Genomic DNA, 17,788 nt, shown 5'->3' on the forward strand with positions numbered 1-17,788 from the left:
TGGAGAGCACAGAGAGCACATAGAAGGGGTTCTTTTAAGCAAATAGCTACTTCAATTTTAAAACATTAAAACAATATTTTATCCAGATCCATTCCAACAGACTGAGTGGAAGGGTAGCTTTCTCCTCTTCAGATGACAAAGGTCAATGACAAAAACTGCCATTCTAGTTAACAGAAAATATTTACTAGATACTAGTGATAAGCCATGAGATTTAAACACTAAAGGAGAAACTATCAAAGAGCTATCACTTAACAGAAATATTTCAAGCTCATGCCCACTGGCCTCCAGTTTTGAGGCCTCATGGAGAATGGGTGAAGTTCCAGAGGACTGGAGGGTGGCATCAGTGGTCCCAATTTTCAAAAAGGGTAGTAGAAGGGACATGGGAAATTACAGATCAGTTAGCCTTATGTCCATTGTAGGAAAAACAATGGAAAGGCTCAGAATAGTGAGAGATCTAGTGATGCTAGATAAGGAAGGGAGGCTGGAAGCCACACTACACAGCTTCTGCAAAAAGAGGTCCTGCCAAACCTTGTGGAATTCTACGACAAGGTTTCGAGGTGGCTAGATGGAGGAGATGCAGTGGATGTGGTTTACCTGGATTTCAGCAAGGCCTTTGACAAAGTGCCCCATGATATCCTGGTTGAGAAATTGAGAAGTTTTGGGATACACCAATGCACTGCCCAATGGATTAGAGCATGGTTGACTGACCGAAAGCAGATGGTAATTATTAGTGGGGGAATCATCAGGATGGTGGCCAGTGACAAGCAGGATCCCCCAGGGCTCTGTTCTGGGACTGATCCTGTTTAATCTTTTCATCAATTACATGGAAGAAGAGGTGAACAGTCTGCTGATCAACTTCACAGATGATACTAAACTGGAGCAGTGGTCGCAACTGAGGAGCAGGTACTCTAGATCAGAAAGGATCTGGACAGACTATGGAAGTGGGCAGGAAACAACAGGATGGCGTTCAATGTGGATAAGTGCAAGGTCTTGCATTTGGGGCATAGGAATGGGTGTCTTATGTACAGGTTAGGGGACAAGTGGCTGGAGAGCAGCACTTGTGAAAGAGACCTCGGGGTGCTGGTTGACTGCAGGCTAAACATGAGTTAGCAGTGTGATGTGGTGGTCAAGTGGGTGAATGCCACCCTTGGTTGCATAGCCAGAAGTGTGGCTTCTAGATCAAGAGAGGTATTACTACCACTCTATACGACTCTGGTGTGCCCGCAACTGGAGTATTGTGTTCAGTTTTGGGCCCCTCATTACAGTAAGGATATAGCCAGGTTAGAGTCACTACAGCGTAGGGCCACAAGGTTGGTGGCCAGTTTGCAGGGGATGCCACATGAGGTAAGACTGAGGGAACTGGGTCTCTTCAGCGTGAAGAGGAGACTCAGAGGGGATCTGTTGGTGACCCTTCTGACTTGCTCTGTTTCTATGCAAGTAGCTCATGTGATGTTTTTATGATTTCTTCATAAAGAAGGAAACCACTTACATGCATTTCTGGTGCACAGCGCCCAAGCAAATCTATAAGAGCTGAATAGAAGGACATAATTGCATTGCCCATGTGCACTATCTCTTCTTCATCTTCTTCAAGGCTATTAAAAAGAAATCATAAATCATTCTTGAGCTTATTCAGAAAGTTTAAATTATTTTGGAAACCAGCATCATCATCATCATCATCATAAAAAGTGTTTTAGTTTCAGCAGTAGCGGGGATATGGAGTTTCTCTGCCTCACTATTTTCTGTTCTGTACTTTACAGTGATCTAGTGAGACTGGCTAACAGAAAGGTAGTATGATAGAACCAAATGGATTCCCTTTCTTTCTTTGGAACTTTCACAAAAATAAAAAGAACAAACTCAGCTGTGAACCTTCCCTGTAGCAATGTATTTATAGGTGAGCATTCAGGAAGGAATGCACAGTAGTTCAGCAGGGTGTTAAGTATATATGCTTCCTAAATATGACCTGCCTCCTTCCAAAAACCAATTGTTTCTATTCATTTTGGATGGCCATGAAAGTGTGATGTCACCATTGCATTTAAGTGCCCTCTTGCAATCTGTCTGCATGGGTTACTGTTAATTAGCAACGTTTATAAACAAATAACCTCCTTGAATTATCAGTTTAGTGGCAATGTGCATCTCAATAATATATACTGGTGTTCATATAAAAGAAATTAGACTTCTACACTGAGTAATCCCAAACGATTTTCCTTTTTTTTAATAACAAAAAAGAAAAACCTATTTCTGTAACAATTTTAGAACCAAGAATTATAAAAGTAGCCAGTGTAGCTGCACCTGCTTTGTATGTAAAAGGTGCTGGATCAATCTCTAAGATCTCAAAAAAGGGCTGGGAAAACTCCTGGTTGAAATCCTGGAGAGTTGTTGACACTCAGTGTAGATGAGACAACAAATGGATGAATGGCCTCATTAATCATATGCGGCTGAGTCCTACATTTGTAGATATTAAATGGTATTCTTTTGACAGCATCATTCAAAATGATGGGAAGTTCTGCTTAAATGCACTTACAATTCCCTCTTATACCCCTGAGAGGGAAGATCTAGAGTCGGGTTCTCAGATATTTTAATTGCTCCTTGCATGGCAGCCAACAAACCATTTCCTCCTTCGCCTCTAAGAGCTGGACCAAAACATTCTGGCCGTCGAATAAGAAGTTTGACAACTACACTGGCATTCTCCTCAACACTTTCGCCTAGAAACCAAAAAAGGAAATTTTACTGAACTGAATATAAATTCAAACAGAAAAGCTGAGTGAGCTCTCTACACATTAAAATTTAAAACCACAAAATGTGCACAGAATTAATTATTCATCTTTGAGAACTTTGGATATAGCTGATACAGATTTTTTTCTCCTGCTTTCAAAATGTGTGGGGGTTTTTTTGTTTGTTTGTTTTTGTTTTTTTTGGAAAAGACCTGTGGGAATGACTAGAAAGCAAAATTAGGCATTTCAGGGAATTTGTGCAGGTTACAAAAGCCATATTCTCAGCAAATGGAAGCCCTGTCTGACTTTATCCTTGGAGGCTGTCTGAGTGGGTAGCAATGGGAAAGAGGTCCTTCTTGGTTACGGTATCCCACATCTGAAATATTTTCTTCACGGAGACTCATGTGACATTCATTCTAATTACTGTTAAAAAGGTACAATATGAAGATGAGCATAAGCTCCTGGACACAGAGGGTGGCACTTCCCACTCCTCTTGCTATCTTATATCCTGGTCTCTCCCAACTCCTCAAAATGCCCCCTTCTACTCTCTGAGGTGTTCTCCTTACAGTTGAAGACAGTTGCTGTGGTTCTTTCTAGGGGAGGGGGCACAGGTTTGATCTCCAGATCTGAGATCACAGTACAGTTTTGACCTCAGATCTGGGAACCTGAAAAATCCCACAGCCTCACAGACAATGTATAGTGGACACAATATCACTTGTGACCTTTTCGAATTATAAGGAAAATATTTTGTGCTGATTTCTTACGATTTTTCTTATTAATTTCTTTTTGCATTTGCTGCTCTTAATTTTCTCCTTATTTTTATTCTGATTAATGTTAGCTGTTCTTGAAATATTGTTATTGAAGGGCAGAAAAGAAGTTTATATAATCAGAATCAAATGTTGATTAACATCTACACGAAATTCTTGTGCGGCAATCATCTGGCTTTGGAGTAAAATATTATTGGCATGCTGACAGCAATTTTTGTGACTCAAGCCTGGGATTTGTTCTACAAGGATAGCTCATAAACTCAAAATTTAGTCATAGCAAAGTATGAATTTTTCCAAATGATTTACAATCCAAAATTTAAACTTACCATTAACAAAAACAGCAAACCTTAAGAATGATAGGTATCGTTCACCTTCTATTGGATTCCAACCAATATCAGGATATCCTGCTGCTAAAAGCATTGGACAGCTCTGAAGACCACAACCTGCCAAGTAGGTCACAACCTGTCCAATACAAGCATATCATGGACTGAAGTGATGGTTCTAAAGAACCACGAACAGAAACTAAGGAAAGCAGTTAAAGGGAGAAAAGCATAAATATATTTCCTAGCCACCTTTTAAGTTCTTCGTCGTGGCCTCTGTGCATCACACATATGGGTGCTGCACCTGCGCAGTGCCTGTAGCCAGGAAGATTCGAAAGCTTAACGGTTTTGGCGGGAACTCCGCCCCCCCCATAGTATAGGAAGGCGGAGTGCCCGCCATTTCCCAGTCTTCTTGCGACCGCTGTTCGCTGTGCCTCGAGCCTTTCGTCTCTCAGTCCATAGCTATACTGTTGTATCTCAATCCCTTTTTGACTGTTCTATCTTCTTAGCTTTCTTGTTAAGATTTCCAAGTTATTACCTTCCCCGTTAGAAGTTTTTCTAATCCCCCGTTTTTGCCTGAGAGAACAGCCTATGCAACCTTCTCTGGGACCAGGCTTTGGTCGCATCTGATCAACTTGTGACCTAGTCTGCTGCGCAGCCTTCCTCCTCGGCTGCTCCTCCGTCTTGCCCATCGGCCGATAGAGCAACTCTGCTGGAGGGCAAACGCTCCTCTAAATCTCCTCATAAACAAAAGGAGAAGAAGACACTGACTACCAACACTGACTGGCCCAAGTCTCTAGCTGGCCGTGCAGGTGATCCCACCAGGGTCCCTGAAACGGATCGTCCCTTCGGTCCTGTCTATGCCAGATCGTCCAGAGGTTGCCATGCCAGGATCAATTTCCAATGGAGAGATCTGGGACTCTCCGCAGATGGCTCCTCCGATGGCATGCTTGCCTACTCCGCAGCCTTTACCTGAGGTTTCTCTGAGGGCCCCACCTCAGCAGGTGCAGCAGCGTGCTTCCGGCCGCTTTTCCAGAGACTGGGTGCAAGTGCCCTATGGGACCTCCCATCGCGAACCCTGGGGCAACTATGCACCCTATGGATCTTATCCATTGGTATGTTATCATACACTGTCTCCAGTCCCGCAGGACGCTCCTTCAACATCCGTGGCAACTCAGACCAGGTGCCCTTCCTCACCGGCTGACTCCTCCTCCAGTCCTCTGCTCCACTACAATTCAGAGTCAGAGGATTCGGATGCAGCGTCATCTTCCCCAGATGCGGTGATTACTACGTAAGGTCCCAGCTCACCTGAGGAGGCATATTCGATGTTTGGGGAACTGATGGTGAGATTGGATAGGTCACTGGAGACTGAGGCCCAACAACGCTTCAATCCCAGTACTGATAATTTTTATAACATCATGAAGAAGGAGCAGTCTGCCGCCATCATTCTGCCGCTCATTATGACCCTTCTTCAAGTGATGATGAGTCTTGGAAGTTCCCCAACCAACTGCAACTGACTTCACAGTGATACAAATCCATGTCTAGAGTTTGGGAGCACGATATCCCATTCCTCCTTTGCCATCAGAAACCGAACTCAATCGTCGTGGAGTCGTCTCAGGGTCACGAGTCAAGATAACACTCCACTCCTCGCGACAAGGAAGGGTGAAAAGTCGACATGACGGCTCTTCGTATCTATGCCGCCATAGGTCTCGGCCTCCAGATTTCCAACTATGAGGTGACCCTGGCCTCCAACTATGAGGCGACGCAAGAAATCAGTATTTCCTTAGGCAGAAACTGGAAAACATCACAGTGTCACTTCTGGAGCAGCAGAGGGACCTGGCTCACATCTTCACCAGAGAGGTGATGCAGGTGGCAATCCAACAGCTTTCTATGGCAAGGCATCATGTTGACTGTGACTCGAGGGCCCTGTCGCCATGCCTGGCTCCGGAACTACAATTTCCCAGACAAGACCAAGTGCCAGATTGAGAACATGCCCTTCGACGGCTCGGGGCTGTTCAACGCCAGGACTGATCACAAGCTCAAGACCATTCAAGAATCTCGCATCATGGCTCGTCACATGCAAGTCCCAGCTCAGTCTAGACATAAGTGGTCCTGGTCTCATCCCTCTTACCGATACCAACCATATCCTCAGTTCTCTGGTGGGCAGCAGTTCCAGCCCTGTCAGCAGCACCATAAACAGCCAGCGCAGTGCTCTCAACAGAGTAATCACCGCCCCAACTCCGACAGGTGGCAATGTTGATGGGTCAAGCAAGCCTCTCCTCTACTCCAAAACCCACCCTCCCCTCTTCCTTTTGGGGATTGGCTGCAAAGTCGACTCCCCATCTGGGAGTCCATCACATCTCATCAGTGGGTTTTATCCATCATGGAGCACGGATATAAAATAGAGTTTGATACCATACCCCTGTCGGGACCAATCTGATATACGTCTCCGTCTTCGGACCTTAGAGACTAAGTTCAGCAGCTTCTTCGTAAAGGAGCAATTCAACAACTCACACACGCCAAGGGACTCCATGGATTCTACTCGAGATATTTTACAGTCCCGAAATGGGATGGTGGTCTTCGCCCAATATTGGACTTACATGGCATCAACAAGTTTATCAGAACTAAAAAGTTCTGGATGACCACCCTTCAAAACATCCTTCTGTTACTCAGGAGAGAGGATTGGTTCGCTTCCTTGGTCTTAAAGGATGCTTAGTTCCATATTAGCATCCACCCATCTCATAGATGACTTCTTCAGTTTACTGTCAGCTCCAATCTGTTTGAGTACGTTTTACCATTTGGACTGGCTACTGCTCCAAGGGTCTTTACTAAATGTGTGTGCACACTTCCAGCTTCAGGGAATTCATGTTTACCCTTACCTTGACGACTGGTTGATCATCCCCTCATCTAGAGAAGGCTTTCTATCAGTGATCCAAACTTCACGCTTCCCTCCTGGATAGCTTGGGACTTCGTATTAATTATGAAAAATCATGCCTTGTTCCTTCACAGATCATCGATTTCATTGGAGCCCATCTCGATTCCCTGACTACAAGAGCCTTCCTCCCTCAAGAATGGCAGGAGAAGCTTCGTTCATCCATTTGACGAATCCACATGGACAGAACTGTTCCAGCTTTGTCAATACAAAAGCTCCTCGGACACATGGCTTCCACAGTTTCCGTGGTCCTGTACACCAGACTGCGGATGAAGCTCCTACAACTTTGGTTCAACGGCCTCTTCCACCCACGAGACTCACCAAACCAACCTCATCATCTTCCAGCCTCTGTTCTTCAGACTCTGTCATGGTGGATGATAGAGAACAATCTGTCTGTTGGAATCCCATTCCGACCACCTCATCCGACATTAGCTCTGTTCACAGATGCCCCCCCTCATGGGTTGGGGAGCCCTTTGTGCCAGTCTTCACACTCAAGGCACTTGGAATGACCACGAGACTGCCAGACATATCAACTATCTGGAACTCCTGGCAGTCTTCAAGGCCCTTCTGTCATTCGAGAATACCCTTTGGGGCCAAGTCATTCAAGTTGTCTCCGACAACATTGTGAATGTCTTTTATATCAACAAACAGTGTGAAACGAAGTCTGCCTCCCTCGCTTATCTAGCTTTCAGACTTTGGGACTGGTGCATTCTGAGCGGAATTACCCTTCTTGCCATTCACCTTGCCGGCACCAACAATGAGGAGGTAGATGTCCTCAGCAGACAGATGTCAACGACCCACGAATGGGAGTTGGATCATCAAGTCTGTCATCACCTTTTCCAGACATGGGGCCCTCCAGATATAGACCTATTTGCCACACACACAAATGCAATCTGCAGGACTTACTGCTCCCAAGTGGGCATTGGTCCAGGTTCGATGGGGGACACGCTGATGATTCCATGGACGAACACATTCTTCTATGCATTCCCCAATACCTCTCATTATGAGAACTCTTGCCAAGATTACTCTCGACGAGCCCCAGGGAATTCTCATCACTCCCTGGTGCCCTTGCCAACCGTGGTTCCCCACCGTTCTCCATCTGTCAAACAACACTTTCCAGCAACTACCCCACATACCTCACCTTATAACTCAGCAGGACGAAGCAATGCGGCACCCGGACCTTCACTCGCTCAATCTGACAGCCTGTCTTATCTGATAGGTCCTACTACCTCCTCAGTCCCGACAGTGTTGTCGCATTCAACGCCAACCCGGCGGAGTCCAGCTGCAGCTGCTTTTCCATCCTTGATACTGATAACCGCTTCATCGGACCCAAGCACTCTACATCCTGATAGTCAGTTCATTCTTCAGTCTGCGCTAAGACCTATGATTTGCCACTCATATGCAGCTAAATGGAGGCGTTTTACATTCTTTGCTGAAGCCAACCATTTCACTGCCAATTCTGCTTCTATTGAAAACATTCTCCAATTTTTATTATCTTTACATCAGACTGGACTTAAATCTTCATCAATAAAGGTTTACATAGCAGTGGTTTCTCACTACCAGGGGCCAAGTGGTTGGCTCATTAGTATTCTCTAACGTCCTTATCCATCGCTTCCTTAGAGGCTTGCAGAATCTTCAGCCACCGGTTCGATCAGTTGTCCCAATGCGGAGCCTTTCTGTTGTCCTTCAAGTGCTCACCAAACCAGCTTTCGAGCCCTTAGTGACTACCGACCTATGCCTCTTATTGTGGAAGACTGCCTTTCTGGTTGCAATTACATTGGCTAGAAGAGCCAGTGAACTCTGTGCTCTTCATATAGATCCTCCTTACCTCAATTTTCATGAAGTCGTTCTATGTACCAACCCTACATTTCTTCCGAAGGTTGTACCATGTCAATCAGGACATTGCCTTATCGGCATTCTTCCCTACACCGTCTACTCCAGTGGAGCGCTCACTAAACTCTCTCGATGTCTGTCGCTGCTTAGCCTTTTATCGACCTCGTACGGAATCTTTCCGTAACACAAGACATCTATTCATCAAGTATTCTGAACATGACAAAGGATCCCCTATCGGGTCCCAAAGACTTTCTAAGTGGATTGTTCAGACCATTGAACTCGCCTATCAACTCTCTAAGTTATAGTTGCCTGTCATGCCCAGAGGCCATTATACGAGGGCTGTCGCGGCTTCCTCTGCTTTTTCTGCTGGCATCCCGCTTCATGACATTTGCAAGGCGGCCATATGAACTATCCCTTGCACATTTACCAGACATTATCATCTTGATCTCTGTGCCAGACAGGATTGCTCCTTCGGTCACACAGTCCTCTCTTCTGTTCTTCAGTGACGACACCGTTCCACCTCCAGGTTTGGTAAGCTTGCTAACCATACATATGTGTGATGCACAGAGGCCACAATGAAGAAAGGCAGGTTGGTCAGCTGTAACTGTCGTTCTTCGAGTGGCCATCTGTGCATTCACACAACCCGCCCGGCGACCCCACTCAGTGTCAGTGACTGGGTTTTACAGTACCATTTTTTTTCCTTTACTACAGTACCATCTGATACATACTTACCCTGCATGTCTCCTTTGAGCAAACTTTGGTTCTACCCTTAATGTGTAATATCTGTCACTTCCGTGTGGGGGCGAATGGTCAGTATTCAGTAGACTGGGGAAATGGCAGGCACTCTGCCTTCTTATACTATGGGAGGGAGGGGTGTGGAGTTCCCACAAAAACCGTTAAGCTTTTGAATCTTCCCAGCTACAGGCACTGTGCAGGCGCAGCACCCATATGTGTGAATGCACATGGCCACTCGAAGAACAACAGTTACAGGTAAGCAACCTGCCTTTTCTGGTTTTCTCAAGGCACCATACAGTATCCATTGTTGCCTGTGCACTTTCACCCATTTCATTGCACCCACTGAACTAATCATAGGTACATCAAGGAGCTTGTGATTTCTAAAAGAGCCTCCTCATTATGTACTATGACCTGGCCTCTTCCAGAAATGAGCATTTTAGCTAATTTCTGGGTGCTTTAGAAACCACTAGTTTCCCATTGTGGTGGCATGTTGTCCAGCAAGTACACAGACAGCATTGGATACTGTCTACAGTAATAAAAGCACCTTAAAATGCAAATAGTTTTAAATTAAGCTAGTTAAAATATAATTTCAAATATTTAACAGCTGCAAATACCATAAATATTTGCAAATAAAAGCCAGAGAGAACACACATATATTTTAAATGCTTCTTAAAAGTAGACACAAATGGAACCTTCTGTATCTCTCTTGGAATTCCATATGGAAAGCAGAGAGGAGGTTCTTTCTTTCTGGTATCCACCAACTTGATTGTTTTTAGTGCTGGGTCAGTAGCTATGGCCTCTAAGATCATATTCAGAATTCAGCAGGGGTTTATACAAGTGTAGATAGTCTGTCAGATGACCCACATCCAAACTACTTACATTTTGAATGGGGCCCAGAAATTAGCTAAAATGCAGCTGGGTCAGAATTAGTGCAGCCATGTAACCCCAAAGTCACAAGTCCCTGCTTTCTTTATCTGATGAAATTTCTCAGTCCTCTTGAAAGGCAGCCCCATGCAGGGTGCATTGTTAGAATCTACTCTAATCAGTGCATGTACTGTATAACTGAGGCTATGCCTGTTTTCTCTGGATAGTAATGTAGTTGATGTGCCAACCAAAGCAAGCAAACACTGACAATGACATCTAGGAATGATCATACTGCTAGTCTCAGTCACCACTTAATTCAAAGCAGTGACCAAGACCTCAGCAGGACAGTTCACCAAAGCTCCAAGAAATTGCCCTGGAGATACCAGAAAATCATCTGGATTCAGCAGTCTTCAGGTATGAACCATACAGAATGCACCTCCCCCCCCACCCCACTCTAGAGGTAACAATCAAACTGAAGGTCCAGGTAGATCTGTTTATGATAATGAGAGCATCACTGGCTCTTGCATCCACATTATGTCTATTATTCTATTACAGAATGCCCAAATTAGTGTGTGCATTCCCATATGTTATGAGCCAAATGCAATTGGTAACCCATGGTTGTCATTTGAAAACATGAAATCTCACCTGCTGAGATTTACCTAGAACATTAGGAGGGGATAACAACACACCATCAGAATCCCACTCCGTATCTCTCATTAGATACAGGAGCACAAAACTGGCTGACTGTTGAACAGGTGATCTGACAGGAATGAAATGACTAAGGATCATGTGCAAACTTTAAAATGGAAAATTCAATTTCAATAGATATTATTACTCCAATCCATAAAAAAGAATTTGCTTGCAGAAAGAAAACTAATTTCCATACATGAATCTTTTCAAACAGGAACAAAAGCGCTTACCAACAGGAGAAAGTGGGAACCTTATATAAAGAACTCAGAGATGTACATGTGGTAAGCACTGTGAACACTGAGCATGCCATAAGGGGAAAGAGGAAGAAACCAAGTTCAGGAAAAAAAAAATTCCCACAGCCTTTGTGATCAGCAATGACCAAATTATGGATGTTTTGAACATTCATTTAAGTATACCCACAAACACAAATGCATGCAGTTAAAAGCTTGAACACCCAACCATGTCATGCAGCTCTGGTCACAGACTGTTCTTGCTCTGATCTTGTGAGCTATCTCCCTTCCCCTGTGCCAAGGCAACACATATTTACAGGGTATTCCTCCTATATTTCATGCATTTATTGCCATCAATATATTTAGAATAATGAAAAAAACTTATATTTTGTGCTACTAAAGAATAAGAGAGTGGTGACATAATGAAAATGAACACTATGCCTAGTAAAAATTAAGCCACACTAAGTAAGGCAAGATACGATTGAAGATAAAATAGATAAACAGAGGAATAATTCAGACAGTGAATAATTACTTTTTCTAGGTCTGGCTCCTCCAACGCAAGTGCAAGCTCATTATTGTCCATTACAGAGGCAGCTGCTACGTCTAGTGGAGTGGAACCCCTCATAGAAGGAGAGGCTGGAGAAAGAGATATTACAATACAGAATAATTAAAATAATAAGTTTGTAGTTATGCTTCTTATACAGCAGAGGGCAGCAGTTACATTGCAGTTTGGATGAGACAAAAACACAAATGTTTACATTTCATGTTCCCTGGTTCAGTATGTTGCCTTAGTTTATGGAGAGAGGGCCAAAAGCTTTAATTATTTATTTTTATTTGTTCTTCAATATTATAATCCAATTGCATTGGTTTTAGTGATGAGCCATCCTGTCCTTTTCAAACTTGTATTTAAAATGTATGCTGCTTCAAATGGCAAAACACATGCAAGTCACTATCATCTGTGAGTGGTGCATGCACACCTAAGCAGCTTGATTTTCCCACAATAAAAATGGACATGATGCCACAATCTTTACCAGCCAACACAGCCATATTTCAGGGAAACCTAGACATATTGTCAGACATGGGCCACTCAAAACTGAACTGCATGGATATTTTGGGTTTTAAACTCTGATTTTTTTGATGAATTAAAACAAAAAAACCCCTATAAACTACATTTAGGCATATGATTCCCATTGATAAATCATACAAGAACACTCTGGAAATTAACACTCTGTTGGATCTATATGGATTAAACGATTACTTTCTGAAAGATATATGTATTTTCCCCTCTAAGAACACTGAAAAAGTGAAACAGTATAATATTCTCTGAATATCATTGGGAAGTTCATTCTTATCACGATTAAGGTGTAATTTGCACAGATATGGATTACCAAAATTTGTAGAGCTAACAGTGTCTCTACTGAAAAGCTTACTCTCAGGTAAATGGTAAGGGATTATAGCCTAAATTTATTCAGAAAGTAAATCCTACTCTAGCTAACATGTACTTTATTTGTACTACCATGTTTCCCCGAAAATAAGACTGTGTCTTGTATTAATTTTTGCTCCGAAAGACACACTAGGACTTACTTTCAGGTGATGTCTTAGTTTTTCATGTACAACAATCTACATTTATTCATTTATTCATGTACAAAAATCTACATTTATTCAAATACAATCATGCCATCTTCTTCTGGAACATCATCATAACTCTCCAAACCCCAAATTGTGTTGCAATGGATGTACTAAATGTATCCATCTGGCTGATGATCTTAACTGGGGCTTATTTTTGGGGTAGGGCTTATATTATGAGCATCCTGAAAAATCATGCTAGGGCTTATTTTCTGGTTAGGTCTTATTTTCGGGAAAACAGGGTACTACTGCAAATGACAACAACAGTTTATCGCTGTAGCATTACAACTTTTGATCAGGTCTCATTCAGTTCAATCTGCTGAGGTGCAGCTTTTTCCTTTTAAGCAAGTCTTTGGTACAAGCACTTGGAAAGAACAGCTCAAAAAGAAAGGAAAGGGGAAGTATTGAGGTGTTCTCTGTGCAGGATTGGTCTGGGGAATGGAACAGCTTAGAGACAAAGAAAGAGAGCCTTCCCACTTGCTCTGGGAGGCAGCAGCACCATAACTAGAAGCTGAATGCCCTCCATGAGACTCCGAAGAAATACTGCTTTGGTTGAGCCTAATGCATTCTAACAGAAAACAAAAATTTGCTTACTGTGAATGTCTATTTTCAGAAACTCCCAGAGGGCATTACTTCACCTTGGGATAGATTTTCTCTCTGGAACTAGTAGGCAGAACCAAAAAAGTTGCTCTTCATGGAGAAGGGCCAATGCTATCTCCCAGACCAACCATAAAAAAGCACAGAAGTCATACCCAATGGTGGGTAAAAGTAAGCTCAGCACCAATTGTGGAAACAATAACTGTGAAAACAGAGAGGATACTCTGCCTGGGGCATATCATAGTTAATGGGAAAACAGGGAGGAAAATGAACCCAGGAATCTCTGCTTTCCTCGTTCATATATACAGCACAGGCAGAAGCCATACCTCTCACCAACCATGGTGGCAGGTCCCTGTGAGGGAGAGTGTAATGACCTTTGGGAGTCTCTGAAGATAGACATCCATGGTAAGCACATTTCCATTTTCTCTAGAAGCTCTCAGAGGGCATTTCTTCACCTTGAGATATAGCAAAGCAATGAAAATTAAGGTCAGCTACCAGGAGAACCAGTAAACTACAGACGCACCACCATCTGTAGCATCTTGTGACCAAAGGTAGTGACTGGGTGCTGAGGATGTCACATGTATCACTGCCTGTTAAAAGTATGCATTGATCATATACTGAGTTGCACTTTAACAGCAGAAATTCCAACCAGCCTACTGACTTGCTAGGCAGAGCTGGTCTTGGGTTTATGAAAGGCCTTCCCACAGAAGAGCAACTTTTTGGCCCAACTACTAGTTCTAGGAAGAATGCCATCCCATGGTGACAGAATGCCCTTAGGGAGCCTCGAGAGAATCAGGCTATTTGATCTCTAAATTCTAGCTATTATTACATCAAAGGGAACCCATGTCAAGAAGCAAGCATTTGTTACTTCCAAGGCAGCAATCTGAGAATGACCAATTGAAGTCTGTAGAATTTACTCAAGAGCAGACATGCATAGAATTGTGTTGCAAGTTTTCACCATATTTAGATGACATGAAAGTGCAATTTAAACTCATAATATAGTTTCTAGAATCTAGCATTCTAATTACTAAAAAAAGAACAATCTCAACAACAGCAGCAGCAGTCAAATCAAGGTCATACCAGAATTGCAAGCTAACAAATCATAAGCTAAATTTGTGTTATTGTTGCTGTCTTGTTGCTAAGGCAAATTTAGGAAAATAAGTTAACATTATGCAGCATACCAAGTCCAACACTGCTATTTTCAAGTAAATAACTTAGGTGTTCAAACATGGCTTTTTGATTTTGGCGACTGATTCGACAGAAGTAACAGAGGAAGCGACAGCAACTTGCCACCATTTTAGGAAAAGCAATCTGTGGGAGAAAAACATTATTAAATAACAGGAAGTATTGCTTTCTGCTCAAATTCTTAACACACACACACAGCCTAAATAAATGGCAATGTTTGTGAGTCCTGTGCACAGGGAAACTTTAGAAGATCTGAAGCAATGGAGTGGCCAGGAATACGAGTGATTGTGGGTAGATATACTCATGTGTTCTCATGAAATGCAGCAGCACAGAAAAGGCAAAAGTGCTACTCTAGCAAGTGATTGCTTTGGCTGAGAAGAGCAATAGCTGGTTGAGGTCACATCCAGGAGAGTTTGTCAACCAATGAGGGAGAAAAGGCAAAATAGGGAAAAGCCATATATTCTGGAACTGAATTTCAGCCACAGGACTGCTGGAATAACTGCTGCCAGCTGGAGGACTGAAGACAGAATGTGGAATCCACCCAAGCATGGAAACCATACAAACATCAACAGCCTTACCTAAGTAAGAAAACATGCCATGAAACCAGAAAACATGGTTTAGCATTATGTGTAAATCTGACCAGTGGGATACTGACAACATGCAAACTGGATCTATGTGGTAAATTGTATCAAGATAAATTGTTGTTATTTGCTTTGACTCCATGCCTTAGAGCAGTGATGGTGAAACTTTTAGAGACCAAGTGCCCAAACTGCAACCAAAAGCCCACTAATAAATCACAAAGTGCCAAAACTGCAATAAAACCTGAAAACTGAGGTTTTAGTTTAGAAAAAAAACCTCACATTTGGCAACGCACTGACCAACCATGCAAAAATTTGGACAAGTCTCGGCTAATGAGTCGCAGCCTGTGATGTCACGGCTTGGTGCTGCTACTCCTTTTTGACCATGGGCAAGGTCCCTATGTGAGCTGTTACTGGATGCCCAGCTGCTGGGGCAATGTTAGGATGAATTGGCTTGTATAACAGAAGAAAGGGGTTTGCATGCCTGCTATGGCACTCGAGTGTCAGGTTTGCCACCACTGGTCAAAATTGCTGAACTCCCCAAGCCCTAATATACGGGTGAAATACCATTGAAAATAATGCAATTTTGAAAAAACCTTACTTGAGTAGTTGTTTCTGCACAACTCATCATTTCCGCCTATTCTAAACACATTCCAACCATCAAAATCATACCAGGACACCTCGTTTTTCTCACCCTAACCCTGCCCTGGTGCACACCCCTAACCCTAATACAGGATTAAAGTTCCATTGAAAAGAGGGCAATACTGAAAAAACATTCCTTGAGTAGCTTTTTCTGCAAAGTTCAAATATTTACCCATCCTAAACACATTCCAACCATCAGAAGCATGCAAGGAAACCTTGTTGTTCTGACCCTAACCCGACCCAGGTGCACACCCCTAACCCTATTTCTTCTCTAATACAGGGAAGAAATACAGTTGAAAATAAAGTGATTTTGAAAGGCCTTCCTTGAGTAGATTTTTCTGCACAGATCATTTCTGATGATTCTAAACACATTCCAAGCATCAAAACCAAGCCAGGACACCACCATTTTCTAACCCTAACCCTACCAAGGTGCACAGCCCGAACCCTAATATATGGCTTAAGTTCCATTGAAATTAATGTGATTTTGAAAAAACCTTGAGTAGCTTTTTCTGCGCAGCTCATTCTTTCTGCCCTTTCTAAACACATTGCAACCATCACAATCATGCCAGGACACCTCGTTTTTCTAACCCTAACCCTACCCCAGTGCACAGTCCTAACCCTAATAAAGGGATGATATACCATTGAACTCCTTCATGGATCACTGCCTTGTCGTGGCGAAGGGGCTTGCGTAGCTCATGCCATGCGGGGCCACCAAAGATGGACAAATCATAATAGAGAGCTCTGACAAAATGTGATCCTGTGGAGAAGGAAATGGCAACCCACTCCAGTAACTTTGTCATGAAAACCCCATGGACAGTACCATAAGGCAAAAAGATATGATGCTGGAAGATGAGCCCCTCAGGTCGGAAGGTGTCCAATATGCTACCGGGGAAGAGCGGAGGGCTAGTACTAGTAGCGCCAGAAAGAATGAAGCAACTGGGTCAAAGTCAAAAGAACACTCAGTTGCAGATGTATCTGGTGGTGAGAGGAGACTCCGATGCTGTAAAGATCTATACTCCATAGGAACCTGGAATGTAAGATCCATGAATCAAGGCAAGCTGGATGTGGTCAAACAAGAGATGACAAGACTGAACATCGACATCTTAGGAATCAGTGAACTAAAATGGACAGGAATGGGTGAATTTAATTCAGATGACCATCAGATATACTTCTGCAGGCAAGAATCCCTCAGAAGAAATGAAGTAGCCTTCATAGTCAACAAAAGAGTAGGAAAAACAGTGGGATACAATCTTGAAAATGACAGAATGATCTCAGTTTGAATCCAAGGCAAACCATTCAACATCACAGTAGTCCAGGTCTATGCCCCAACCACTGATGCTGAAGAGGCTGAAGTTGACCGGTTCTATGAAGGCCTACAACACCTTCTAGAACTAACACCAAAAAACGATGTCCTTATCATCATGGGGGATTGAAATGCTAAAGTAGGAAGCCAAAAGATAACCAGAATAACAGGCAAGTTTGGCCTTGGAGTACAAAATGAAGCAGGGCACAGACTGGTATAATTTTGTCAAGAGAATACGATGGTCATAGCAAACACTCTTTTAAAACAACCCAAGAGACGACTCTACACATGGACATCACCAGACGGTCAACACAGAAATCAGACTGCCTATGTGCTCTGCAGCCAAAGATGGAGAAGCTCTATACAGTCAGTAAAAACTAGACCAGGGGCTGACTGTGGCTCAGATCATAAGCTTCTTGTTGCAAAATTTAGGCTTAAATTGAAGAAAGTAGGGAAATGCAGTAGGCCACTCAGGTATGACCTAAATCATATCCCTGATGAATATACAGTAGAGGTGACAAATAGATTTAAGGAATTAGATCTGATAGACAGAGTGCCTGAAGAACTATGGACAGAGGCTTGCAACATTGTACAAGAGGTAGCAACTAAAACCATCCCAAAGAAAAAGAAATGCAAGAAAGCAAAATGGCTGTCTGAGGAAGCTTTTCAAATAGCTGAGGAAAGAAGGGAAGCGAAAGGCAAGGGAGAAAAGGAAAGATACACCCAATTGAATGTAGAATTCCAGAGAATAGCTAGAAGAGATAAGAATGCCTTC

The 17,788-nt window shown here is 43.0% G+C and overlaps 1 protein-coding gene across 1 annotated transcript in view; it reads right to left on the reverse strand.

The window, feature by feature from the left end:
• The window catches only part of RYR3 (ryanodine receptor 3), a 397,078-nt gene that overhangs the window by 215,681 nt on the left and 163,609 nt on the right, over positions 1 to 17,788 (reverse strand). The window contains exons 42-46 of the mRNA XM_044436195.1: positions 14,487 to 14,616; positions 11,615 to 11,718; positions 3,805 to 3,940; positions 2,522 to 2,702; positions 1,490 to 1,592 (exon numbers count right to left, since the gene is read on the reverse strand). Coding sequence (XP_044292130.1) covers positions 1,490 to 1,592; positions 2,522 to 2,702; positions 3,805 to 3,940; positions 11,615 to 11,718; positions 14,487 to 14,616 — 654 coding nt within the window. The remainder of the gene's footprint in view (positions 1 to 1,489; positions 1,593 to 2,521; positions 2,703 to 3,804; positions 3,941 to 11,614; positions 11,719 to 14,486; positions 14,617 to 17,788) is intronic.

This window comes from Varanus komodoensis, unplaced genomic scaffold, assembly GCF_004798865.1.
Source record: "Varanus komodoensis strain SLA01 unplaced genomic scaffold, ASM479886v1 scaffold3, whole genome shotgun sequence".
Lineage (NCBI taxonomy): Eukaryota > Metazoa > Chordata > Lepidosauria > Squamata > Varanidae > Varanus > Varanus komodoensis.